Source organism: Nomascus leucogenys, chromosome 7b (genome assembly GCF_006542625.1).
Source record: "Nomascus leucogenys isolate Asia chromosome 7b, Asia_NLE_v1, whole genome shotgun sequence".
Lineage (NCBI taxonomy): Eukaryota > Metazoa > Chordata > Mammalia > Primates > Hylobatidae > Nomascus > Nomascus leucogenys.
Genome location: NC_044387.1, coordinates 70,961,998 through 70,988,492, shown reverse-complemented (window position 1 = coordinate 70,988,492; position 26,495 = coordinate 70,961,998). Strand labels below are relative to the sequence as shown.

Sequence of the window (26,495 nt, the reverse complement as noted above, 5' to 3'; positions counted from 1 at the left end):
GGTCTGTAAGCCTGTTTTAAGCAGGTGGCACAAGAATCTTTGTTGTGACTGTGGTGAGATTTAAGAGTAGGACACGATTACAGTGGTTGTAGCAATATAGTAAATTAGGAGTATTGAATACAATAAGTTAAGATTTCATGCAGCCACAATTCAAAGTGTTATAGAAATAATCATGAAGTACCTCTGGCCAGAAGTGTGTTACACAGATGGCATATTTGACACAGTGCAGGGCAGGAACTGTACAATGAGAAGCCAAATAAACGGTAAGGATTAGTCAGGTTTTAATTGAAAACCTACATTTAAAATACCATAAAATTATGCCAGACTTTCTTTTACTTCAAAACCACAATAATCAGACAAAAATTCCCTTATTCAATTAAATGAGCATCAAACTTGTCAGTAAAGCTACTCTTTGTATTTTGCTCATTATTATGTCTTTTGCAGACTTACTAGTTAAGTTAGGTGTAACTAAATTATACACTCACGGACATGAAGCAAAATATTAATATTTTTATGATTTTTTTTCCTATTAACTACCTACAGAATTCTGAGCCATTCTATTATACTGATGACTTTTGTCATGAACCCCTGTTTCTTTTCAGGCGCCATCTTTACTTCATCTAGGTCACTCTTAGCAAATGAATAACCAATGACTGCTGCTTTTCATGACATAGTTTAAATATATTTGTCTGGTTTTGAGAAATAATTTAACCTTCTGAATGTGAAAATTAACTCTCTGGATGTTGTTGGTTTTTTTTCCTTTGAGAACTTTACTGTGTTTTCTCAACATTTGCTTCTTAAGCATTGGCAACCTCTTTGAAGACATTCCACTTATTTTTCTAGGCAGGCTGCTTTATCTACTCATTTCCAGTAGCCAGAGATGGAGGTGTTTTGAATGAGCACATCAATGTTCTAGACAGAGATACTGTTTGAAATTATCCATGAACACAGTGCCGCTGAACATTATTGAGTGACGTTTGTTTCTGTTGGTTGTGTCTGCTCTGACTAGCTGGTTTCTTTCAGATTGGCAGCTGGGATTATGCTGTAGTAGATGGACAGCTACAAGAACTGGAGATTGTAGTGAGGCTGGGTTGGGACTCAGTTTAATGTGCCTGAAAAGTACGGGCTCCGTTACAGGCACTAATGGGAAAATCATGTGCATTTTCACAAATTATAATTACATCATATTTTACATTAGTAACTTCCATAATAATATTATTTGAGTAGATATGCTAGTATAAATACTCCTTTACCTCCCTAATTTTCCTTCTCCCCTTCTCTTTGCATTATTATTTTAAAATATGTTTTACTTTATTTAACAAGCTGCTCTTTCTCTTTGTTTTTTATGTACTCCATTCCATCATGATACGTATTTGTTTCCAGTTACCTGATGCATTCTGAGTGCTTCTTGGAGGAAAACATATTATTTACTTAAACAAGTTTATATATATATATATATATATTTTTTTTTTTTTTTTTTTTTTTTTTTTTGAGACGGAGTCTCGCTCTGTCGCCCAGGCTGGAGTGCAGTGGCGCAATCTCGGCTCACTGCAAGCTCCACCTCCCGGGTTCACGCCATTCTCCTGCCTCAGCCTCTCCGAGTAGCTGGGACTACAGGCGCCCGCCACCACGCCTGGCTAATTTTTTGTATTTTTTTTAGTAGAGACGGGGTTTCACCATGGTATCAATCTCCTGACCTCGTGATCCGCCCGCCTCGGCCTCCCAAAGTGCTGGGATTACAAGCGTGAGCCACTGCGCCTGGCCAACAAGTTTATATTTAATTAATATTAAATGATGGCAAAATATTGCTAAAACTAAGGGATCCTTGGAATCAGATACAGATAAGTTAAAAAGTAAACTCAATATTAACAAAATTAATTTTATAGCAAGGTCTATAGATTTAAGTTTTTGACCAGTTTATCAACTGAAGTGGTTCTTAGATGGTTACAGAATATTTCTTGAGAGAGGAGCAGAAAAGATAACTATTGGGTTCTGGGCTTAATACCTGGGTGATGAAATAATCTATACCACAAACCCCCAGGACACAGGTTTACCTACGTAACACACCTTCACATATACCTCTGAACCTAAAATAAAAGTTAAAAAAATATATATTTCTTGCTATTTTGTTAATGGATAAATTAAACTTCATAAAGGCCAGGCATGGTGGCTTGGCCAGGCGTGGTGGCTTAGGCTTGTAATCCCAGAACTTTGGGAGGCCAAGGCGGGCAGATCATTTGAGCTCAGGAGTTCAAGACCAACCTGGGCAACATGGCAAAACGCCATCTCTACAAAAATACAAAAATCAGCCAGGCATGGTGGCACACACCTGTGGCTCCCTGCTATTCAGAAGGCTGAGGTGGGAGGATTGTTTGCACCCAGGAAGCAGAGGTTGCAGTGAGCTGAGATCATATCACTACACTCCAGCCTGGGCGACAAACTGAAATCCCATCTCAAAACAAAAACAAAAACAAAAACAAAAGACAAAACAAAAACAACTTTATAATGTTATACCAAATATTTGCAGACCTTTTTTTTAAATTGTTTTAGAATTTTTTCAAAATGAAAATTGTTTTGTTATGCTTATTTCAAAAATAATACATGCTTTGTGTGAGATATCAATTGGTATAAAAATGAGGAAAGTATAAATTTTTATTCTGCCAATGTTTTCATCCTTCCTCCAGAGTTTAAGTAGTTTTTTCTTCCAATTTTTACTGTTATAAAGAGTGCTATAATAACTATCTTTGTACCTAAATCTTTTTGTCTTCATCTGATTCTTTCCTTATGAAAATTCATAGAAGTAGGGCTGGGTGTGGTGGCTCATGCCTGTAATCCCAGCACTTTGGGAGGCCGAGGCAGGTGGATCACCTGAAGTCAGGAGTTTGAGACCAGCCTGGACAACATGGCGAAACCACATCTCTACTAAAAATACAAAAATTAGCCAGGTATGGTGGTTCGTGCCTGTAATTCCAGCTACCAGGGAGGCTGAGGCAGGAGAATCACTTGAACTTGGGAGACAGAGGTTGCAGTGAGACAAGATTGCACCACTGCACTCCAGCCTGGGTGACAGAGTGAAACTCTGTCAAAAAAGAAAAAAAATCATAGAAGTGGAATCAATAGCTCAATCTTTGACAACATACAAACTTGACTTTTGTCTAAATTCTTAGATATCTGTCTTTATGTCTACATTCTCAAAACTAAAAACGTTGTCTTTCAAGTCCAAATTTACATAGAATCACTTCTGTTGAATTTCATTTACTCTTCTATGTATTAATAGATTATTTTGCAAATTTCATTGAAAATATCCTCTGCTGTATATTTTGAACATTTATCTGCTTGAGTTTTTTTATTTATTTATTTATTTTTTATTATTATACTTTAGATTTTAGAGTACATGTGCACAATGTGCAGGTTTGTTACATATGTATCCATGTGCCATGTTGATTTGCTGCACCCATTAACTCGTCATTTAGCGTTAGGTATATCTCCTAATGCTGTCCCTCCCCCTTCCCCCCACCCCACAACAGTCCCCGGAGTGTGATGTTCCCTTTCCTGTGTCCATGAGTTCTCATTGTTGAATTCCCACCTATGAGTGAGAACATGCGGTGTTTGGTTTTTTGTCCTTGCGATAGTTTACTGAGAATGATGTTTTCCAGTTTCATCCATGTCCCTACAAAGGACATGAACTCATCATTTTTTATGGCTGCATAGTATTCCATGGTGTATATGTGCCACATTTTCTTAATCCAGTCTATCGTTGTTGGACATTTGGGTTGGTTCCAACTCTTTGCTATTGTGAATAGTGCCGCAATAAACATATGTGTGCATGTGTCTTTATAGTAGCATGATTTATAGTCCTTTGGGTATATACCCAGTAATGGGATGGCTGGGTCAAATGGTATTTCTAGTTCTAGATCCCTGAGGAATCACCACACTGACTTCCACAATGGTTGAACTAGTTTACAGTCCCACCAACAGTGTAAAAGTGTTCCTATTTCTCCACATCCTCTCCAGCACCTGTTGTTTCTTGATTTTTTAATGATGGCCATTCTAACTGGTGTGAGATGGTATCTCACTGTGGTTTTGATTTGCATTTCTCTGATGGCCAGTGATGATGAACATTTTTTCATGTGTTTTTTGGCTGCATAAATGTCTTCTTTTGAGGAGTGTCTATTCATGTCCTTCGCCCACTTTTTGGTGGGGTTGTTTGTTTTTTTCTTGTAAATTTGTTTGAGTTCATTGTAGATTCTGGATATTAGCCCTTTGTCAGATGAGTAGGTTGCAAAAATTTTCTCCCATTCTGTAGGTTGCCTGTTCACTCTGATGGTAGTTTCTTTTGCTGTGCAGAAGCTCTTTAGTTTAATTAGATCCCATTTGTCAATTTTGGCTTTTGTTGCCATTGCTTTTGGTGTTTTAGACATCAAGTCCTTGCCCACGCCTATGTCCTGAATGGTATTGCCTAGGTTTTCTTGTAGGATTTTAATGGTTTTAGGTCTAACATTTAAGTCTTTAATCCATCTTGAATTAATTTTTGTATAAGGTGTAAGGAAGGGATCGAATTTCAGCTTTCTACATATGGCTAGCCAGTTTTCCCAGCACCATTTATTAAACAGGGAATCCTTTCCACATTTCTTGTTTTTATCAGGTTTGTCAAAGATCAGATAGTTGTAGATATGCAGCATCATTTCTGAGGGCTCTGTTCTGTTCCATTGATCTATGTCTCTGTTGTGGTACCAGTACCATGCTGTTTTGGTTACTGTTGCCTTGTAGTATAGTTTGAAGTCAGGTAGCGTGACGCCTCCAGCTTTGTTCTTTTGGCTTAGGATTGACTTGGCGATGCAGGCTCTTTTTTGGTTCTATATGAACTTTAAAGTAGTTTTTTCTAATTCTGTGAAGAAAGTCATTGGTAGCTTGATGGGGATGGCATTGAATCTATAAATTAACTTGGGCAGTATGGCCATTTTCACAATATTGATTCTTCCAACCCATGAGCATGGAATGTTCTTCCATTTGTTTGTATCCTCTTTTATTTCATTGAGCAGTGGTTTGTAGTTCTCCTTGAAGAGGTCCTTCACATCCCTTGTAAGTTGGATTCCTAGGTATTTTATTCTCTTTGAAGCAATTGTGAATGGGAGTTCACTCATGATTTGGCTCTCTGTTTGTCTGTGATTGGTGTACAAGAATGCTTGTGATTTTTTACATTGATGTTGTATCCTGAGACTTTGCTGAAGTTGCTAATCAGCTTAAGGAGATTTTGGGCTGAGACAATGGGGTTTTCTAGATATACAATCATGTCATCTGCAAACAGGGACAATTTGAGTTCCTCTTTTCCTAATTGAATACCCTTTATTTCCTTCTCCTGCCTGATTGCTCTGGCCAGAACTTCCAGCACTATGTTGAATAGGAGTGGTGAGAGAGGGCATTCCTGTCTTGTGCCAGTTTTCAGAGGGAATGCTTCCAGTTTTTGCCCATTCAGTATGATATTGGCTGTGGGTTTGTCATAGATAGCTCTTATTATTTTGAGATACATCCCATCAATACCTAATTTATTGAGAGTTTTTAGCATGAAGGGTTGTTGAATTTTGTCAAAGGCCTTTTCTGTATCTATTGAGATAATCATGTGGTTTTTGTCTTTGGTTCTGTTTATATGCTGGATTACATTTATTGATTTGCGTATGTTGAAACAGCCTTGCATCCCAGGGATGAAGCCCACTTGATCATGGTGTATAAGCTTTTTGATGTGCTGCTGGATTTGGTTTGCCAGTATTTTATTGAGGATTTTTGCATCAATGTTCATCAAGGATATTGGTCTGAAATTCTCTTTTTTGGTTATGTCTCTGCCAGGCTTTGGTATCAGCACGATGCTGGCTTCCTAAAATGTGTTAGGGAGGATTCCCTCTTTTTCTATCGATTGGAATAGTTTCAGAAGGAATGGTACCAGTTCCTCCTTGTACCTCTGGTAGAATTCAGCTGTGAATCCATCAGGTCCTGGACTGTTTTTGGTTGGTAAGCTATTGATTATTGCCACAATTTCAGAACCTGTTATTGGTCTATTCAGAGATTCAACTTCTTCTTGGTTTAGTCTTGGGAGGGTGTATTTGTCGAGGAATTTATCCATTTCTTCTAGATTTTCTAGTTTATTTGCATAGAGGTGTTTGTAGTATTCTCTGATGGTAGATTGTATTTCTGTGGGATCGGTGGTGATATCCCCTTTTTCATTTTTTATTGCATCTATTTGATTCTTCTCTCTTTTCTTCTTTATTAGTCTTGCTAGCGGTCTATCAATTTTGTTTATCTTTTCCAAAAACCATCTCCTGGATTCATTAATTTTTTGAAGGGTTTTTTGTGTCTCTATTTCCTTCAGTTCTGCTCTGATTTTAGTTATTTCTAGCCTTCTGCTAGCTTTTGAATGTGTTTGCTCTTGCTTTTCTAGTTCTTTTAATTGTGATGTTAGGGTGTCAATTTTGGATCTTTCCTGCTTTCTCTTGTGGGCATTTAGTGCTATAAATTTCCCTCTACACACTGCTTTGAATGTGTCCCAGAGATTCTGGTATGTTGTGTCTTTGTTCTCGTTGGTTTCAAAGAACATCTTTATTTCTGCCTTCATTTCATTATGTACCCACACTGCTTTGAATGTGTCCCAGAGATTCTGGTATGTTGTGTCTTTGTTCTCGTTGGTTTCAAAGAACCCTTATTTCTGCTTCATTTCATTATGTACCCAATAGTCATTCAGGAGCAGGTTGTTCAGTTTCCATGTAGCTGAGCGGTTTTGAGTGAGTTTCGTAATCCTGAGTTCTAGTTTGATTGCACTGTGGTCTGAGAGACAGTTTGTTATAATTTCTGTTCTTTTACATTTGCTGAGGAGAGCTTTACTTCCAACTATGTGGTCAATTTTGGAATAGGTGTGGTGTGGTGCTGAAAAAAATGTATATTCTGTTGATTTGGGGTGGAGAGTTCTGTAGATGTCTATTAGGTCCACTTTGTGCAGAGCTGAGTTCAATTCCTGGATATCCTTGTTAACTTTCTGTCTCGTTGATCTTCTAATGTTGACAGTGGGGTGTTAAAATCTCCCATTATTATTGTGTGGGAGTTTAAGTCCCTTTGTAGGTCACTCAGGACTTGCTTTATGAATCTGGGTGCTCCTGTGTTGGGTGCATATATATTTAGGATAGTTAGCTCTTCTTGTTGAATTGATCCCTTTACCATTATGTAATGGCCTTCTTTGTCTCTTTTGATCTTTGTTGGTTTAAAGTCTATTTTATCAGAGACTAGGATTGCAACCCCTGCCTTTTCTTGTTTTCCATTTGCTTGATAGATCTTCCTCCATCCCTTTATTTTGAGTCTATGTGTGTCTCCGCGCGTGAGATGGGTTTCCTGAATACAGCACACTGATGGGTCCTGACTCCTTATCCAGTTTGCCAGTCTGTGTCTTTTAATTGGAGTATTCAGCCCATTTACATTTAACATTAATATTGTTATGTGTGAATCTGATCCTGTCATTATGATGTTAGTTGGTTATTTTGCTCGTTAGTTGATGCAGTTTTTTCCTAGCCTCGATGGTCTTTACAATTTGGCATGTTTTTGCAGGGGCTGGTACCGGTTGTTCCTTTCCATGTTTAGTGCTTCCTTCAGGAGCTCTTTTAGGGCAGGCCTGGTGGTGACAAAATCACTCAGTGTTTGCTTGTCTGTAAAGTATTTTATTTCTCCTTCACTTATGAAGCTTAGTTTGGCTGGATATGAAATTCTGGGTTGAAAATTCTTTTCTTTAAGAATGTTGAATATCGGCCCCCACTCTCTTCTGGCTTGTAGAGTTTCTGCCGAGAGATCAGCTGTTAGTCTGATGGGCTTCCCTTTGTGGGTAACCCGACCTTTCTCTCTGGCTGCCCTTAACATTTTTTCCTTCATTTCAACTTTGGTGAATCTGACAATTGTGTGTCTTGGAGTTGCTCTTCTCGAGGAGTAGCTTTGTGGCATTCTCTGTATTTCCTGAATCTGAATGTTGGCCTGCCTTGCTAGATTGGGGAAGTTCTCCTGGATAATATCTTGCAGAGTGTTTTCCAACTTGGTTCCATTCTCCCTGTCATTTTCAGGTACACCAATCAGACATAGGTTTGGTCTTTTCACATAGTCCCAAATTTCTTGGAGGCTTTGTTCATTTCTTTTTATTCTTTTTTCTCTAAACTTCCCTTCTCGCTTCATTTCATTCATTTCATCTTCCATCAGCGATACCCTTTCTTCCAGTTGATCGCATCTGCTACCGAGGCTTCTGCAATCTTCACGTAGTTCTCGAAACTTGGCTTTCAGCTCCATCAGCTCCTTTACGCCCTTCTCTCCATTGGTTATTCTAGTTATCCATTCTTCTAATTTTTTTTCAAAGTTTTTAACTTCTTTGCTATTGTTTTGAATTTCCTCCCGTAGCTCAGAGTAGTTTGATTGTCTCAAGCCTTCTTCTCTCAACTCGTCAAAGTCATCCTCCGTCCAGCTTTGTTCCGTTGCTGGTGAGGAACTGCGTTCCTTTGGAGGAGGAGAGGTGCTCTGCTTTTTAGAGTTTCCAGTTTTTCTGCTCTGTTTTTTCCCCATCTTTGTGGTTTTATCTACTTTTGGTCTATGATGATGGTGATGTACAGATGGGTTTTTGGTATGGATGTCCTTTCTGTTTGTTAGTTTTCTTTCTACCAGACAGGACTCTCAGCTGCAGGTCTGTTGGAGTTTGCTAGAGGTCCACTCCAGACCCTGTTTGGCTGGGTGTCAGCAGCGGTGGCTGCAGAACAGTGGATTTTCGTGAGACCACAAATTCAGCTGTCTGATAGTTCCTCTGGAAGTTTTGTCTCAGAGGAGTACCTGGCCGAATGAGGTGTCAGTCTGTCCCTACTGGGGGGTGCCTCCCAGTTAGGCTGCTTGGGGGTCAGGGACCCACTTTAGGAGGCAGTCTGTCCGTTCTCAGATCTCCAGCTGCGTGCTGGGAGAACCACTACTCTCTTCAAAGCTGTCAGTCAGACAGGGACATTTAAGTCTGTGGAGGTTCCTGCTGACTTTTTGTTTGTCTGTGCTCTGCCCCCAGAGGTGGAGCCTACAGAGGCAGGCAGGCCTCCTTGAGCTGTGGTGGGCTCCACCCAGTTCCAGTTTCCTGGCTGCTTTGTTTACCTAAGCAAGCCTGGGCAATGGTGGGCGCCCCTCTCCCAGCCTTGCTGCTGCCTTGCAGCTTGATCTCAGACTGCTGTGCTAGCAATCAGCGAGACTCCGTGGGCATAGGACCCTCCGAGCCAGGTGTGGGACACAATCTCCTAGTGTGCTGTTTTCCAGGCCCGTTGGAAAAGCGCAGTATTAGGGTGGGACTGACCCGATATTCCAGGTGCCGTCTGTTACCCCTTTCTTTGACTAGGAAAGGGAACTCCCTGACCCCTTGCACTTCCCGAGTGAGGCAATGCCTCGCCCTGCTTCAGCTCGCGCACAGTGCGCTTCACCGACTGTCCTGCACCCGCTGTTTGGCACTCCCTAGTGAGATGAAATCGGTACCTCAAACAGAAATGCAGAAACCACCCGTCTTCTGTGTCGCTCAGGCTGGGAGCTGTAGACTGGAGCTGTTCCTATTCGGCCATCTTGGCTCCGGAAACCCTCTGCTTGAGTTTTAAATATTCCATATCCTGGTGTATCCATTTTCCTGAAAAACTATTTATCTTTTATGTTTATGCTTTATAAAGTTTGAATTCTGTATTTTATTTCTAGGGCATTTAAAATATTTACATTTTAATCTTAGAAGACTCTTTTTAAATAATTTGAGTTAGGTTCATTATACTACTTTTTAATTTTGTGAATTTATTGCTCTGACACCTAAAAACTATTAATAACTTTGTTATTTCTTTCCTAAGGTTAAGTGGGAGTCTGGTTTCCAAATGTTTCTAATGATGCTTTGCCTTTCTTTCTTTTAAGCCAGATAGAGATGTTATCCAAACATCTCTGATTTTCTCTTTTGGGATTTTCATCCCATTTTTACCAAATATGTTTACTTGCTATGGGTCCTCTTTTGGCCTTAGCAGTTACAATATTATCAGGATTTGTTTCCTTTAGGAATTAAATACAAACATAACCATATCATGATTAAGTAGTCATTTGATTAATATGTTTTTAAACTTACTGATATCGAAGCTAAAGTTGAACCGTAGCTCCAAACGACACTGAGTCTAGTCAGCTAGACAGTAAACTTTGAGTAGAAACCTGTCAAATATCCAGCAAGTGTTCTACAGTTTAAGTTCAAATATCTGAAGGGAAAGAAGAAAACTGGCACAAGTAATGGTATGATACCACAGTAGACATCACTGGATGGTCTTAGTGTGACTTTTTAAATATTGAAAAGAATTTAATCTATGAAGTCTTGTTGGAATGCTTAAACATTTCTTGGTAAAGAGGTAGATTAGAATCTTACAACAGCTTTCTTGAACTTAATTTTGGTAATGTGAGAAAGTTTTAATATATTAATAAATGACCTATCATTTCTTAATAAATTATTTTGTCTCTATTTCCCTATTCCAATTTTATAGTGCTTTCAGATATAAATATGTAGGTGATAAAATACAATTTCAGAGTTATGTGCTTAAAAAAAATGGCATACATATTAATTGTGTCCATATGTTTAAGTTACTTCTCCCCTATCCTCCATCTTAAATAAAATTTTACAATATTTATTGTTGGTTACTAAGTGCTGTACTGAGTTAACTTGTTTCCTCAGTTAGATTAAAAAGCCTAGGTCAGAGAGACTAAAATAGTCTTTGTTAAGTTGAAGCCAAATACTACACTGTCACTAAGCCAAGTTTACTTTCCTTTACTTTTATTTCTTATATCTTTCTTCCTTTCATTCTGTCTAGTATGTGTATGTATATTCTCTCTATATATATTGTCTCTTTTTCTATATATAGCTATAAAATCATGCAAGTATGCAATAGCTGGCACACACAAAAACAATAGAATACACAGCTTGTTGAAAATCTCTTAATAATATTTCCATTTGAAGATCCATTAATACATTCTCTAGGTAATATCTGAGATACTGTTTATAAAATATAAATATGTGGTTTTACTGGAATGTCTTGAAGTATTTGCATAGTCTTTTATTACTATATATCTCAACATCTGGAATGCTGCCTGCTGACTTCAGGTTTTATTATAGAAAGTAGTAACAGGCTATTTACAGAAATAATTGGGAATTGATGAATAAGAATATTTAATAAAGCAAGCTTTTTGTAGAAATGTTTTAATATAATATTTTATTCAATACTAGGCTGCTCTGTGATTGTGGTAGTAGTGCGTTTCTTTGCTGCATCCCTCCTAAATTAAGTTGATTTGCATGGACATTCACTGGGTAAATATTTACTGAGCACCTACTATGTGCCAAGCTATAGAAGCACAGAAATATTAGGCAGTCTCTGATCTAAAGGAGACTTATAGTCTGATCAATAAGTTGGAAAATTAAACCAGTAATTAGGATATTAGATAAATAGGCAATAAAAGTTTATGCATGTTGCTACAAGAGCAAAAAGGGAGGGACAGCAACAGTCTGGGTGAGGCCAAGAAAGATCTCCCAGAGGCCAGAGATGCCTGAGCTAAATCTTCAAGAATGAGGAGGAAAGAAACCACACAGAGAAAAGGAATAGAAAATATATACAAGGGTTTAAAGGCAATATGATGTTGATTACACGTCACATTATAGAGTGGTGAAATGGACAGTGGTTGGGGCTAGATTACTATTCATCTTAATGATGAGTAGTTGGTAACATTTATTGAGTGCTTACTTACCCTAGCCAGGCACTGTGTTAAGTCTTTAATATATATGCTGTAATAATATCACACACTTACTGATAGCTTAGTATGTGCCGTGAACTGTTCTAAGTGCTTTATATTATCTCATTTAATCCTCACAACTCAATAAAATATTGACAGTTATCACAATTTTTAGAAGAGGAAATTAAGGCACAGAAGGTTAAGTACCTTGCCCAGAATCACTGAGCTAATATGTGATAGTGGTAAGATTTGAACTGAGGCTGTCTGATTCCAGTGTCTGCATACTTAATCCTATGCCGTGGTGCTACCCAGGATAAGGATTTGGAATGGAAGGCTTTGAGTCACATAATCAAATTTGCAACTTAAGGATTGAACATCTCCCTGTAAGTCTGAGTATATTCAGCCCCTTAGAAGAAATATGAAGGCTGCCAGCTAATGCTTATATTCTTGGTCATTGTAAGATATTTTTATTCTCAGTATAGTCTTGCATTAGAAGTTAAAAAAATTAATTGTTTAAAGGCAGAAGCACTCTGTTAATTTTCAATGAATCTATTTAGGACATTGTCTAGATTGACCCCACTTTAAGATAACCTAAAGCCAAAATGTCTTAAAATTATTGAAGGTGGCTAATGGATATGTGGGGATTCATTACCCTATTCCATAACAAAAAATGTTACATAACTGAATGTCTAAAAAGTGATCACCTAGGACCCAAACTCTCTAGGTGAAGGAGAGTTCATTAAAAACAGTTGAGGCATTTGGTAATGTTTGTTAAGCTACCCTATTACCAACCCACCTTGCTGAACTGTACAGGGTTTAAGGATGCTTGTATGTTTCCTGTTATTTCACACCTGATTTATGCCTTTACATTTTTTATTGTTCTATATAAAGGGCTGAATACACAAGTGAAGATAAGGCAATAAACATAATCACTTGAGGGACTTTTTCAAATCATACATATTACCCCAGGATTTCTCACTTGACCTTAAGAATTACTACTATAGTGAGACAATGGAGTGTTGTCATATCCTCCAGTATGCTGGAGCTGAAGAAATGAGAATTACTGCCTTTAGTGACATCTTTCAGAGCTTCCCTGAGAGACTCATTTGGTTTCTTTGTAATAGCAAATACCAGCCTTTACTTAACACTCCTTATCCTCCCCTGCAACCTCAGTCAGCCCTCATCAAGAAGTGTGCTCATCTCTCAAGCTTGGTTTTGTCCCCAGTCCAACCATAGATGAGTCATAAGGGTTCCTGGCTAGCTTGCTATATAACAGGCACTCAGTAAATTTTTTGTTGTGTAAATACTATGTGCAAGGTACTGTTCCACCTGTTCCACATATATGGTATTCAGACCCTTCTAGCAGGGGGGTCCCTGACCGCTGAGCCACAGGCTGTTAGGAACCAGGCTGCACAGCAGGAGGTGAGTGGTAGGCGAGCGTTACTGCCTGAGCTCTGCCCCTGTCACATCAGCCACAGCATTAGATTGTCATAGGAACGCAAACCCTATTGTGAACTGCATATGCGAGGGATCTGGGTTGCACGCTCCCTATGAGAATCGAATGCCTGGTCATCTCAGGTAAAACAGTTTCATCCCAAAACCATATCCACCCCTCCAACCAGGTCCATGGAAAAACTGTCTTCCATGAAACCAGTCCCTGGTGCCAAAAAGTTTGGGGACCACTGCCTTATAGTGTAGTTGTAGTGACAGACATAAATAACATTACAGGAAATTCTGAATCAAGTATATACTGTAATGAGCAGTATGAACAGGTGTAATATTATTTAACAAGATTAGGGAAACTTGGTAGAACTCAAGCAGGGTTTTCTAGAGAGGGGTAGAACTTAGAAAACTGAAGATAAGAGTGACCATTCTAGGAGGGTCAGTGGCATGGTAGAAAATGTAAGGCAGAGATGGCTTATATTTGTAGAAGAAAACCAGCTTGACTGAAAAGGAACACTGGTATAAGGTAATAGATAGGATGAGAGAATAAAAGTTAGAGAGATAGGAAAACCTGCAATGCCTGGCATTAGCTTTTATCTTTTAAGTACTGGAATCACTTGAAGATACTTGATCAGAGAAATATTGCATAAAGGCAAGTTTGGGAAAACTCAGTTCTGCAGGATATGCTGAAGGCAGAAACTGAATAGAGGGGGAAAAACAGCAAAGAGACTATTATAATAATTGATACTTGAAATTATAAGGGGCCTAGATTCAGAAAGGAGTGATGAATGTGATAAACTTCGAAGTGATTGGGCTTAGTGACTTTATATGTGAAACAGGTAAAATTTTTAAAATATTGATAAGATTCTGAGCTTTAAAAAATCAGAAGAATCTAATTCTTGACTGAGGAATGCTAAAATAAAAAATAGCATTTTAAGATTTTAGATGTGCTAAGACATATATGTACTTACACACAAAATGGCCAGGGCAAACTTCATGGGAGTGGGCAATCCTCTGGTTATAGGATTGGAAACCTTTCAGATAGGGGCAGAGTTTGAGGCCCAGTAGAAAAAATTTCCAAGAAAGCAAGCTTGAGTGAATCATAGTGCTAAAAGAGAACTCACAGTAATAAATTTATTTATGGATGACAAGTCAGCAAAAGACAGAGATTAAAGGAGTAGACTACAGAGCCAGTCTAAGCATTAAGCCATTGAAGCCACAGAAGGGAGAATCTCTGTAAATTGCTTCAGAGATTAAGATGAATGAAAAATGGCAAATGAATTTTAAAAACAAGGAGGAGAACTGGAATTATCAGTTGATGATATAAAGTGTGACTATAAAGTTTTGAGATCATAGTCATTACCTTACAATCTTACTCTATAATTTTCACACTTGAAAAAGTCCTTTCTGTTGCATTTTTAATATCAAGAACTCAAAGGTTAGTTAAGAAGTAAAGCATTTGTGTCTGAGAATTCCACAGCCTTTTCAGATGCCTTCAAGACTTGGAAAGAAAATTGATTATTATTTAACCTGTGTGAGAGACTATAGCTTTTATTCTGTCATTGAGATAGAATAATCAGACCACTATATTATGTGACTTGAAAAAGCCTTTTCCTCAGAGTTTTCAGTAATGTGCCACTTGTATTAAAATTTTAAGATTAAAGTGTTAGTTAAAAAGAGGAGATTGGTATTTTCAAAAGTTGTCTCATCATCCATAACCTTTCATCTCAAAACATTGTTAAGTGCAAAACACTATATGTAATATTAAGGCCAGTTATATTAAATTTGTATCTATAATAAAGATGTATATGCTATAATGTCATCATTCATAGCTTCTCTAGCGTAGTTGGCGTTACTGCCCATTCTCTCTTCAAAACCCTCATCCTATGGCTTCCATATCACTCTATGCTGCTTTTCCTCCCACCCACCCTCTGCCTGCCGTCTCTCTGTCTTCTTCGTTACTTCCTCATTTGTACCCTAAATATAAATACTTCTTGAGGTTCTGCTCTCGGTGCTTTTGTGCCTGGGTCTCATGTATTTTCATCCTAGGGCTTAACGAGTATAGTTTCAAACTGTGCTCCAGAGCCCTAAAGAATTCTCAGAATTGTCTCAGAGGCTGCTGAGGAGGCTTGTTAGGGATGGTTTCATCCCTGTGAAGTTGAATAACCCTATCTCCATGTATTGAGGTTTCATGTAATACTTCATTTCAAAAAGGAGGTCATTTCTGCTGCTTAAAAACATGCACACATATACAACAAGAGAGAAATATAAAAAAAAACAGTAACTTAAATTTCTCTTTTATATGAATGACACCAAAATCAATACCTCTCTTCTCTCACCTCAGAGCCATTCTTAGGCTTTTACACATTGGACATATTGACCTGGATAAATGGTTATCACTATCACATTGGATTCCATGTGTCTGACATAAAATTTGCTGTCTTTCTCCTGCCAAACTTGTTTTCCCTAACAGAAACTCCTGTACTCCTATTTCTGTTTATTGCTTTACTATTCTCTGAAACATGCAAGTTTTTTTTTTTTAAGAAAAGGAATTAGTTTTGTATTTTCTTCATTGCTCGAAGTCATCAGTCCCCAAGACCTGTAGATTTTTCCTTAGCTGGTTAACATATTCATCTCTTTGTTACTATTACCATAGCTTCCATAAAGATCCAGGTGTTTAATTCCTCATGTTTTCGACTGCTCTCGGAACCTCCAAAGAAATCTCTCTGTCTCTAGGCTCTTAGCCCTGTGGTGTATTTTGAAATCCCCAGCCAGATTTCAGTTTTCTTAAATAGTGTATTTCTCATTCTCTTCCTACATAAACTCCTGAAGCATTTCTTCCTTCTTTATTTTAGCTGTGTTAAGTGGGGAACACACCAACTCCCACACGAAATAATAATACAGTACAGCATTTTATTTAGTGCTTTGTATGTGCTAGGTACTGTGCTAAGCACTTTATACGCATTATCTTATTTCGTTTTCCAAACAGTTATGTGAACTAGGTATTGTTACTATCTCTTTGTAGATGGGAAATGGAGATAAGCTAATCGCCTGAAGTCAAACAGCAGATAAGTGTCAGAGTCAGGATTAGCACTCTGAGCCATCTGACATGATAGGCCAAGTGCTGAAGCAATAAGTTCTTTGCCACCTCCCTCCCCTTTTAATCAGGGAGGCATGTGGGCTCCCGGGCAGGAACTACAGAAGGCAACTGTCAAGGAGACAGGTCTTGCTTGTACAGTGCTCTCTTGTTCAGGCTGCACTCTTGCCCAGGCTGGAGTGCATGGTGCAGTGATAACTCACTGCAGCCTCGAACTCCTGGCCTCAAGCTGTTCTCCTCCTTCAGCCTCCTAAGCATCTGGGACTTGAGGCACACACCAGCACACCCAGCCAATTTTCTTTATTTTTTGTAGAGACAGGGTCTTACTATGTAGGCTGTTCTTGAACTCCTGGCCTCAAGCGATCCTCCTGTCTTGGTTTGGGATTACAGGTGTGAGCCACCATGCCCATCCTTACCAGCTGTTCTTCAAAAAGATATAAAGTTCTCATTCATAAACTAAGTCCATAAGTTCATATATCATAAATTAGCAGTGTTGCTACCTCCTTCTTTGTGACTACCTTTAGCCTTCAGGTTGCCATTTTATGATTTTTTTCTCAAGCTTGTTCTTGATGTTTAATCATAAATTAATTTCACTCTATCAAAAAATATTTGAGATGATGTTCTGAAAATGATCCTAGTCCCTACCTCACTTCCTTTTGGCTTCAATTTTTATTCTTATTAATTTGAGGGTTTTCCTCATCCTTTTAGCCTGGGAGTTAAGAATACTGACTGTTGTGGCAGTGTTGAGTAGCCTTTATATATCTTTGCTTCCTTCTCTCCCCTCACCCATCATGTAGCATTTATTCATTCAGCCAGTTTAGGGATCTAATAGTGAAGAAGATACATAAGGTCCTGCTTTCATGGCTTTTGTATTTTACTGGGAAGAAACGGATATAAGCAAGTAAACAAAATGCTTACAGATGTGATAGCACCTGGCATTTAGCAGTTTCCCATGATGGGTGGTTGGTGATGGAAATGGGCATTTGTGTGCTATGTGTGCACCAAGAGCCATAGTAGGAGAGTGCCTTGCAAAAGCAGACATCTTTCAAAAAGAGCACACATACACATGTTCCTCATGTTTAGTTACTCCCTGGTTTAACCATCTCATGCTTAGATGCAACATATGGCTTTTACTTTGTTATTTAGTTGTCTAACTTCAAAGAGACAATCAACAATAATGCTCTTCCTATGGAAAAAATTCATATAGCATCAAGCCACTTTCACAGGTGCTATGTTTCTTTTTTCCTCCTTTTTACTCCCCAGGATGAAATGGGACCTAGAATCAAAGAAGCAATAGTTTTTCTCTATACCTTTAAAAGATTAGCTTTTCATCATTGGGGATGATGCAAGCAGGAAAACCAAATGCAAGAAAACAGAGATGAAGCCAAAAAGGACAATTTCTGATTGTAATAGGTGGTCTCTGTTTCATATCACTGAGCAGGATGAGAAAGTTTTGCAGAGTTTTATAGGAACAGCTTCCACGGTTCTAAACGATGACCTCACCCTCAATGCCCTTGCCAGGTGATTAGCCCCACTGTGAAAACACAGGTTGATTTTCAACATGAAACAAGCCAGAGTATGGAATGATATTTTCAGGTGACAGTTGGGGTTCTATTGCCTGTAATTAGCACCTCTTAACCCTCAGACTTGCCCCTGCCCTTTTCAGGCTGTTGAAGCTCAAATCCGAAGTTTTGGACAGACTCCTTCTCAACTACTCATAGAGCCCCATCCTCCCAGAGGTTCTGCCATGCAAGTGGTAAGTGCTATTTTTACTCTCCTCATTTCTTGCCTCTCCTTCAGATCTGCTTGATATTCATAACAGTCTTTCATTGTGCTTGAGTTTCTCCACCACATGTGGGTTTGTTTTTTTACGCAATATTTGTTAACCTGCTAACAACCAGCAGATGTTATTGCATTGTCTCCTGGAATCTTTGAGAAGGTAAATGTTCCTCCAGTGCTCTTGTATTTGATCAGTTGGTGTCTTGTGTTACAGAATTGAAAGGTCCATAATTGTCATGAATCCTCACTGTAGGATAAAGGACTCCAGACATAGGGTTGATGACTTTTCTGGTTTGATTCTCTGAGTTTCTAGATTAGTTTTGAACCTACACATCATTTATGCCACATTTTATTGGTCAAAGCAAGGCAAAAGTCAGCCCAGAATCATGGGTACGGAAATAGACTTGAGCTACAAAAAAAAAGGTGGCTATTTTACCTTTATAGTTCCTGAAATTTCAGGGGGAAAATTCTTCAATGAGGAAAAAAAAAATGGCACAGTAACAAATTGAAGTGCATGATTAACATAATTTTTAATGAATAGACTATACATATTGCTTTTCAATTGTCCCTCATAAAAAGAAGTTGCTCATTGCTGTTTTAAATTAAGAATAGAGACTACAAAGTCTGTTCCTGTAAATATAATGAACAATTATATGAAGTCAAATTCCATGTTGTGGTGTAGAGATAGCAGAATTTTGATAAATACTGTGAAGGAAAGAGTAGCAGTGAAGAAAGTAAGAAATAGGAGGCCCTGCTACCTCTGGCTCTTTTTTCCTTTTTTTTTTTCCTTTCTCTTCCCACATCACCTTCTTCTGTGTCTTTTTTTCCCTCTGTGCTCTTTGTCATTTTCTTTCTTCTTCCAAGATTTTTTCTCCTTTATCTAGCAGTATGAATTGGCCATCATAAGCTATACACATTTTAAAAATTGTTTACATCATTCTTTCCCCTACATGTCTTTAAATTAGTAAAATCAGATTTAGATGAACATAAAGAGTGACTTTAGTGGGCAGAAGACTACACGGAGAGCGAACATTTAGCAAGAACAATGGAAGATAGTGCCATAAAAATAGTAAGAATGATTTATGTTTGCGTTTGGAATTAGCTTTAGTAATAGCTTGCCATTGAGACTCAGGCTGCATTGGTGCTGGCAAATGGAAGCACCTCCCCTGCTCCACTGACTTTCTGCTGGGGTCACTGCCCAGCCTTCTTCCATGGCAGAGGCTTATTGGCTCATACAGGCAGAACAGCTTGGCTACCCCGAGGGTGAGAAGGCAGGGAAGGCTCATGCTCATATAAGGATGGGAGGCTGTCTTTTCCATTACCTTTATCCTCTGAATTGAATACCTGAACTCCTCTTCAGACTTGCACAAATTGTGTTTTTCGCTTTGTGCATATGTGCATGGGGAAAAGGCATTTCAAAAAGAAACCAGAGTTGTCAACAAACATATACTTAATCTGGGCAAACTGATGAAACCTGGCTAGCAATTTCCTACTTGTACCCCAGCCTTGGCTCACAGAGGTACCCAGTATTAAAAGAGGCTTTTTTTCTCTTATCCCTATTTTACCAGTTGCTCTGCTCATCTGCAGCTGCTGCCATCACTGCAGAGTAGCCTAGTAGTGTGGGGTGTGGTTTTCTTATTTCTGGTGTTTCTCATTCATACTTTTTAGCCAAGGATATGATGAAACGCCCAAGAGAGTTTCCTGCTGCTTGCCTGCATCAGGAGCTCTAGTCAGGATGGGGTGTGCAGGAGCAGACTAGAGGGACAGATAGTTGTATGAAGGCAGTGGACAGTTCTGGACATGGTGTCTGCAGCTTGCTGTGGAAGGTGGCTGGTCCTGGCCGTGTGGCTTAGAGTTGGCCCACCAGAGTCACTATGTAAACAAGACATTCTTCCTACACATGAGAGATTTTTTTCGTGTTTTTTAAGGGCATAAACATTGGAACTATTCAAGTTGAGCCTAATTATATTTACCGTATGAGCTGTTAAGCTCAGAAATATGTATGTACTTCCTTTCAGTGAGACTTTATGATTATGTTGTACTCTGATTTTCTCTGAGTTTATAAATTGACTTTAGTAAATATTATTTAAAAACTACATAATTGAAAAATAAGACTTGGTACTTGGAAATGGAAATGATGTTCATTTCCTTTTCCCAGGACTTCTTTAAAATTAGCTTATAGGATATTTTACTTCATGTTGTTCCTTGTTTCTCATTTTTACCTAATTTCACAAAATTCCTTAAAAACTGTATAAAACGTTCTTTGTGTGACAAAAACTAGTGATACTAGGGTTTTACAAATCAAAGGCCACATGTTTATTGTTTTAGTAACATTCAGATGAGCTCTGCCATCAACCATCAATGCACCCCAACACACATACACACACACACACAAAAAAATATAGCAGAAATTAAAGCCACCTCATGCTGCATTAAGTGCATGAGCCATAATATACACCAGGTGTAGTAATTAACAGGCACACGAAGGCTGCCTATTTGTCTGGTTTTGCTGTTGTTGCTGTATCCCCCTGTGTTTTCACACCATCGGATAGTTGGATTTAATTGAGGCCACATCAGATGAGGCATTACTGACACCTTTAATTGAATGAGCATCCAGGGAGGATTAACTCATAATATTGATTGGCTTTTAGCCACTTGCTCAGAAGGGTGTCCGGGTAGCTTATTAGTTGCCTTTATTTACACCTTTATGCAAAGAGTGCAAATAGGAATTCTTAGTGCAATATGTTTTTCTAAGTACTCTTAATAACTTTTTTAAAAGGACTGATAATAAAAATGCAAATGTATTTAATTTTTTATTACCAGTTCTGAATAAATATGTGTTAAATATATGTGCCTCCACATTTACATATACCTGGTGTTTTGAAATATGGCAGAAGGAAAGCAGCCAGAAGCTTTTCATCAAAGTGTTTCCATTCTGAATGATACTAATCAGCTATTAGAAAACAGACATCGTAGGAGAGAATTGCTGAAAATGTACAGTGCAATTACTGTATGATAGCACACCACCACAAAGTATAAATAAAGCCAATAAATCACAGCAGTGTTATATATGTCTTGGATTATGACATATGGGTTGTAAGAATGTTCCAAATCCTTAGTAGTCTTCAAGATTTATTTGGTTGCTGGTTATTAGAACAGACATGTTTCATTTAACATTTTCAATTACTCTCTGTTTTTTGAAGGAGAAATCAAAAAAGTCTTGAGCTCTAGTTTTATTTGTTTTTTAACCAACAGGGAAGAGGAACACCCAGGTATTTCTCTTTATTCCTAGCTACAGCAGAAAGCAGTAGCATTTGCATTACAATAGGCAGTGTTTATGATTTGGTAACACTATATATTGTTTTTACAAGTACATTTATGCATTGCTTTCAAACACCTTTATAATTAAGTTTGTATATTATGTTCATAAGTTATTTCTCTACTGTAATAATATATGCATGTAGTCTAACTATTGTTTATAAATGTATTTGTTTTCATTATCTCTTTGTAGTTGTCAAAATCTTCCTGCTAACTCAACACAACTTTTGATGATCTTTGGAAATTACCTTGGCTTGCTTTTATGCCTATTGTCCATTCTTACTGTTTTTTTAGTGCTAAAAGATCATTATGTGACACATGATAGCAACCAGAATGGTTTAATGCAATCCCCAACACTTTGCCTGTGTAGAATCTAAATCAAATCATTCTTTTAGTTTTTCGTGGCAGTGGGGAGGGAAAGGGAGCTCATAAAATTTATAAATTTTAAAGTGTTTCTGTTAATGTATTCTACTTCAATCCCCCAAAATTCCAACTAATGACATACATGAATAACAGACAGATCATGACTGCTGTTTCTACAAGCCTTTCTGCTCACTGTGCTTCCACTTACAACTCATGTTAATATGGTCTTCCTCTTCTTTTCCTGCACCCCCTCTCTTTCTTGTCTTTCTTTGTCTTTTCCTTCTTGTATATTTGGGTCTTGTCATGCCCACTCAACAGTATCTCCTCCTGCAGAGTCCATTGATGTTCACAGACAAAGCCCAGCAGGATGTTATCATGGTCCTCAAGTTTCCCTCCAACTCCCCTGTTACTCACGTGGCAGCCAACACCCAGCCTGGTTTGGCAACTCCTGCTGTGATCACAGTCACTGCTAACAGGTTATTTGCAGTGAACAAATGGCACAACCTTCCTGGTAAGTAAAGAAATACCATTATAAGGCATGGTAACTGCTGAACACTGTATAATACCCACTTAAATATATCATATCTCAACATTTAAGCTTTTAATTTTCAAGCATTAGTCTGAATCAAATTGTTTAATAGTTTGAAAGGCTTAAAAAAGGCCCACGTGAGGCATATAGTACAAATGTTAAAAACATAAACTATTTTTTAGCTTCTGGTGGTTTATCTTTATCCTTGGAGATAAATATTGTTTCTAATATAATATTTTAATATAATGATATTCTATGTTGTGTCCATAAACCGTATATTTATTTATCAAATGTTTCTCTTTTTTACTTATTCATTTTACTTAATAAACACTTGGGTTTTTACAAATTTTTGTTTGTTTTTAGAGACAAGGCCTTGCTCTGTCACTCAGGCTGGAGTGCAGTGGTGTGATCATAGCTCGCTGTAGCCTTGAACTCCTGGGCACAAGCAATCCTCCTGCTTCAGCCTCCTGATTAGCTAGGACTACAGGCATGCAGCACCATGCCTGGCTAATTTTTTTTTAACTTTTCATAGAGATGGGCTCGCTATGTTGCCCAGGCTGGTCTTGAACTCCTGGCCTCAAGCAGTCCTCCTGCCTCAGCCTCTTAAAGTGTTGGGATTACAGTCATGAGCCACTATGTCCAGCCACAGTAAACACTTCTGATTGTCTATTATGTGCCAGAAACTGTACCTTTTTGGCTTGGCATGGTAGTATTGGTAGTATTTGTTGAGGATAATAGAAAAAAAAAAGAACACTTAAACTACATAGCCAAAATATTGAATATCTGTAAGTACCTTCTGTTCTTCCATTAAATGCTCAACACAGTCTCGCTCAACTGAAATAACCATTAGAATCATAAACAGTGCAGATTTAAAGAGGCATGAAAGTTTATCTACTCCAGCCATGTTTTGCCAGTGAGGACACCGAGCCCAGGGAGCTCGCCTTATTCTGCATCAAATATACCCAGTCAGTGGCAGAGTTTGAGCCCAGGTTTTCTCACTCAGATTTTATGACCACCCCTCTGTAATGTATTCTCTCTCATTACAGCAGGGAAGTTGGGACCTTGATTTAGCACTGTTCTTTTTGGCCACCAGTTAGAATTTTTTTTAAGAAGGAGGAAAATCTTTTAAACTTCTGGAGATTATAGAGTTTTTTTCCCAAGCCGTTGTTTTAGGTAGGCAAATTTAAAAGATACATTTTAATAGTTCATGAAATTGTCGTTAAATCTCTGTAATGTGCATAAAGCACTGCTCGTTAGAATACCTGAAATGGTTGCAAAAATACAAGTTCTTGAACAAGGACCTCATGCCAAATTAAATGCAACAGCTTTCACAAGGGAACTGAATTGACATTCAGACAAAAACTTGGTACATTGACTAAGCTCAATAAGGTATACCTACCACAAAGAATCTGTAGTTGGTATTAGAACTGATTAAATATAGCCATTTTCCTGGGTATATTGGAAATGAAACGATGAAAATAAATGCCAATATTTGACTACAAAATAGATTTCAGAAAAGGTAAAGATAGTAAAAATGGAGGCAGATATTTAATATCTCTATTATTATGTCCTTTTATTCTTTTTTCTTTAAGTGAACTTCTCTTACAGAAGTAAATATTTATGAAAATAGCATACTTAAATTTTGGGACTAAATATTACAATTTATTTAAGAAATGTAATTTTTTTGTTTCTCTAAACACTCTTTTTAGAAGAAAAACATGCTGGTGATATGCTCTATCAAATACACTAGAGGATTTACCTACTCCATGTGCAGTTACCCTTAGAGCTTTGCACCAGCATGTGTGACTTCAGGACCACCACTGATGATGCTTATCCTGGGTGGCTGTTTGTGGCAGCCCTGAGAGCTTCTTCAGTTTAAACAGAGTGACATCAGATGTGAGGAGGGGCAAACCTTGCAACTGCTGGAAAGCCCTGACTGTACTCTGCCCCCATCTTTACTTTAGCCTAGGAAGAGCTGGCTCAACGGGAACTGAGCTGGCTCAACCACAGGGCTCCTCGGTCTCCAGCTGATTTCAAGTTTTAGCACTGATAACCCTAAGCATTTAAGACCCTAAGTGTTGATGACTAAGCTTCTGGCTTTCCCCTTTCCAGCAAGCCAGTGTCCCTCACTAAAAAGCTTGCTTCCCTTAATACCTAGTGGTCAGGTATTATCTTCTCCACTTCCAATTTTTCTATAAATAAATATGTAAAGTGATTTAGGGGTAGAGTCCCACTGCTGGAGTACCACTTAGGATGCATCCAACTGTTCCCAGTCCTGGCTCACCTTTCTGTAAGATAGCTAGGGGAACTGCAAGGTTCTGCAGAATCTTGCCTATATTTCTGCTCAGTGAGCTTTCATTGTGTCTATAATTGTGTCATTAGAGATGTTTGTCTTCACCCTTTCCATACATACTGCCTTTACAGTATGACACAGCAACTTTTCACCAGAAAAATACAAAAAGTGATAACATATGGGAATACACCACAGGCAGTTGTCTTTCTAGAATGTGATCTCCAATTTGAGCTGCACCTACAACTAAGAATATTAAGCGTTTATTATATTAAGTCTTTGCTTCATTTTAGGTATGTTTACATAAATCTAACCTTTCATTCCATCTCTTGCTACCTTTACCTGTCACTATGCCTTGATTTAAAACAAACATCAAAAATCCCTGACAGTTTTTCTTTGGTAAATATCAAATTCATATTACAAAATATATTTTTTTAATTTTAGGTTCTGTTTCTTTTCTGAGGATCTATGATTTCCATAGCTCATTCATTAGACAGCTGGTTTCCTTCAGTTCTTTGAGTAGTGTCTGATTTAGAAAATAAATAATCTTTAACCTCCCTTCTCATTCAAAGGACCTTGAAAACCTCCAAAAATGAGAATAACACCAGCAAATGTTTATAGAGCATTTTTCTAGTTTCTAAGATTTTCCTTCTTCTTAAAAAAAATTCTAACTGGTGGCCAAAAAGAAGTGCTGAATCCAGGTCCCAACTTTCCTGCTCTAATGAAAGAGGGGAGAGGTGGTCATAAAATCTGAGTGAGAAAACCTGGGCTCAAACTCTGCCACTGACTGGACATATTTGATGCAGAATAAGGCAAGCTCCCTGGGCTCAAGTGTCCTCAGTGGCAAAACATGGCTGGAGTAGATAAACTTTCATGCCTCTTCAAGTAGTGTTTTAATCATTTTATGTGTATTAACTCAATCTCCTTAACAACCTGAGGATGTAGGTTCTGTACTTAGGTTGAAACCATATGAAATTGCGTTTTTTTATAGGTCAAAACAGTTAGTTATTGGCAATTTCATATGGTTCAATTTAACCTATTTTATAGATCAGGAAATGGAAACATAGAGATTACATAACTTGACCAAGGTCATACAGCCAGTCAGTGGCAGAAGTGGGATTTGAAGTATCACCAGACCTTAAACCCATTTCACTGACAGTTTGGTTTTAATGTTTCTAAGATCTCAGATTATCAGAGAACTAGAGAGAAATTCTAAAGGTATTAGTGTTGATTGACACTGGTATTGCTGGAAGTAAGTGGCACTATTGGGCAGACCAGAGGCTGTGGTGCATTTTTCCTGGTCCTCCCTTGTGAATATCCTGTGATTCGTTTGCCAGCAGAGCCAGTAATCAGCAAAGACAAATACCTTTTGGGTTTTTTTTTTTAAAGAGTCATTGTGGTTTCTTTTCTTCAGCTACTTTAGTTTCTTATACATACTGTAATTTCTAGTGCCAATACTATACTTAGGTATTTTATCAGTATTAATGACCTTCCAAACATCTTTGAAAAGTTGGTATTTACTAACTGGAGAAACTGTGACAGAGTAAGTTTAAAATAATCTAATGAACTTATTGAAATGTACCCCATATTTATTTTCAGCCCCTCAAAGACAGATAGATTTCCTAAAATCTGATGGTAAGACAGAAATAATATAGGGTAATCGCAGGAGAATAGAAAATTCCAGGCAGCAGTTTCTTGACTATCAAAAGGAAACTGTTGAAATAGCTGCAGAAGCTAGGATCTGATAAGACCCTGAAAAACCAGGGTGCAGGCCAACCTGGCTGAGACTGTCTGGATCCAACATGGTGCTGAGTTTGATCTAGGTTTCACATAGGACCTCATTATATGCTCATTAATATACAAATCACACACCCACCAGTGCCATGACAGTTCCAAGAGCA

At 38.1% G+C, this 26,495-nt stretch overlaps 1 protein-coding gene across 4 annotated transcripts in view; it reads left to right on the top strand.

The window, feature by feature from the left end:
* The window catches only part of LRBA (LPS responsive beige-like anchor protein), a 765,281-nt gene that overhangs the window by 687,646 nt on the left and 51,140 nt on the right, over positions 1 to 26,495 (top strand). For 3 of the 4 annotated variants that reach the window (XM_030816230.1, XM_030816231.1, XM_030816233.1), the window contains 2 exons: positions 17,982 to 18,071; positions 22,094 to 22,286. In XM_030816230.1, coding sequence (XP_030672090.1) covers positions 17,982 to 18,071; positions 22,094 to 22,286 — 283 coding nt within the window. The remainder of the gene's footprint in view (positions 1 to 17,981; positions 18,072 to 22,093; positions 22,287 to 26,495) is intronic. The other variant, XM_030816232.1, reaches the window with a different exon arrangement.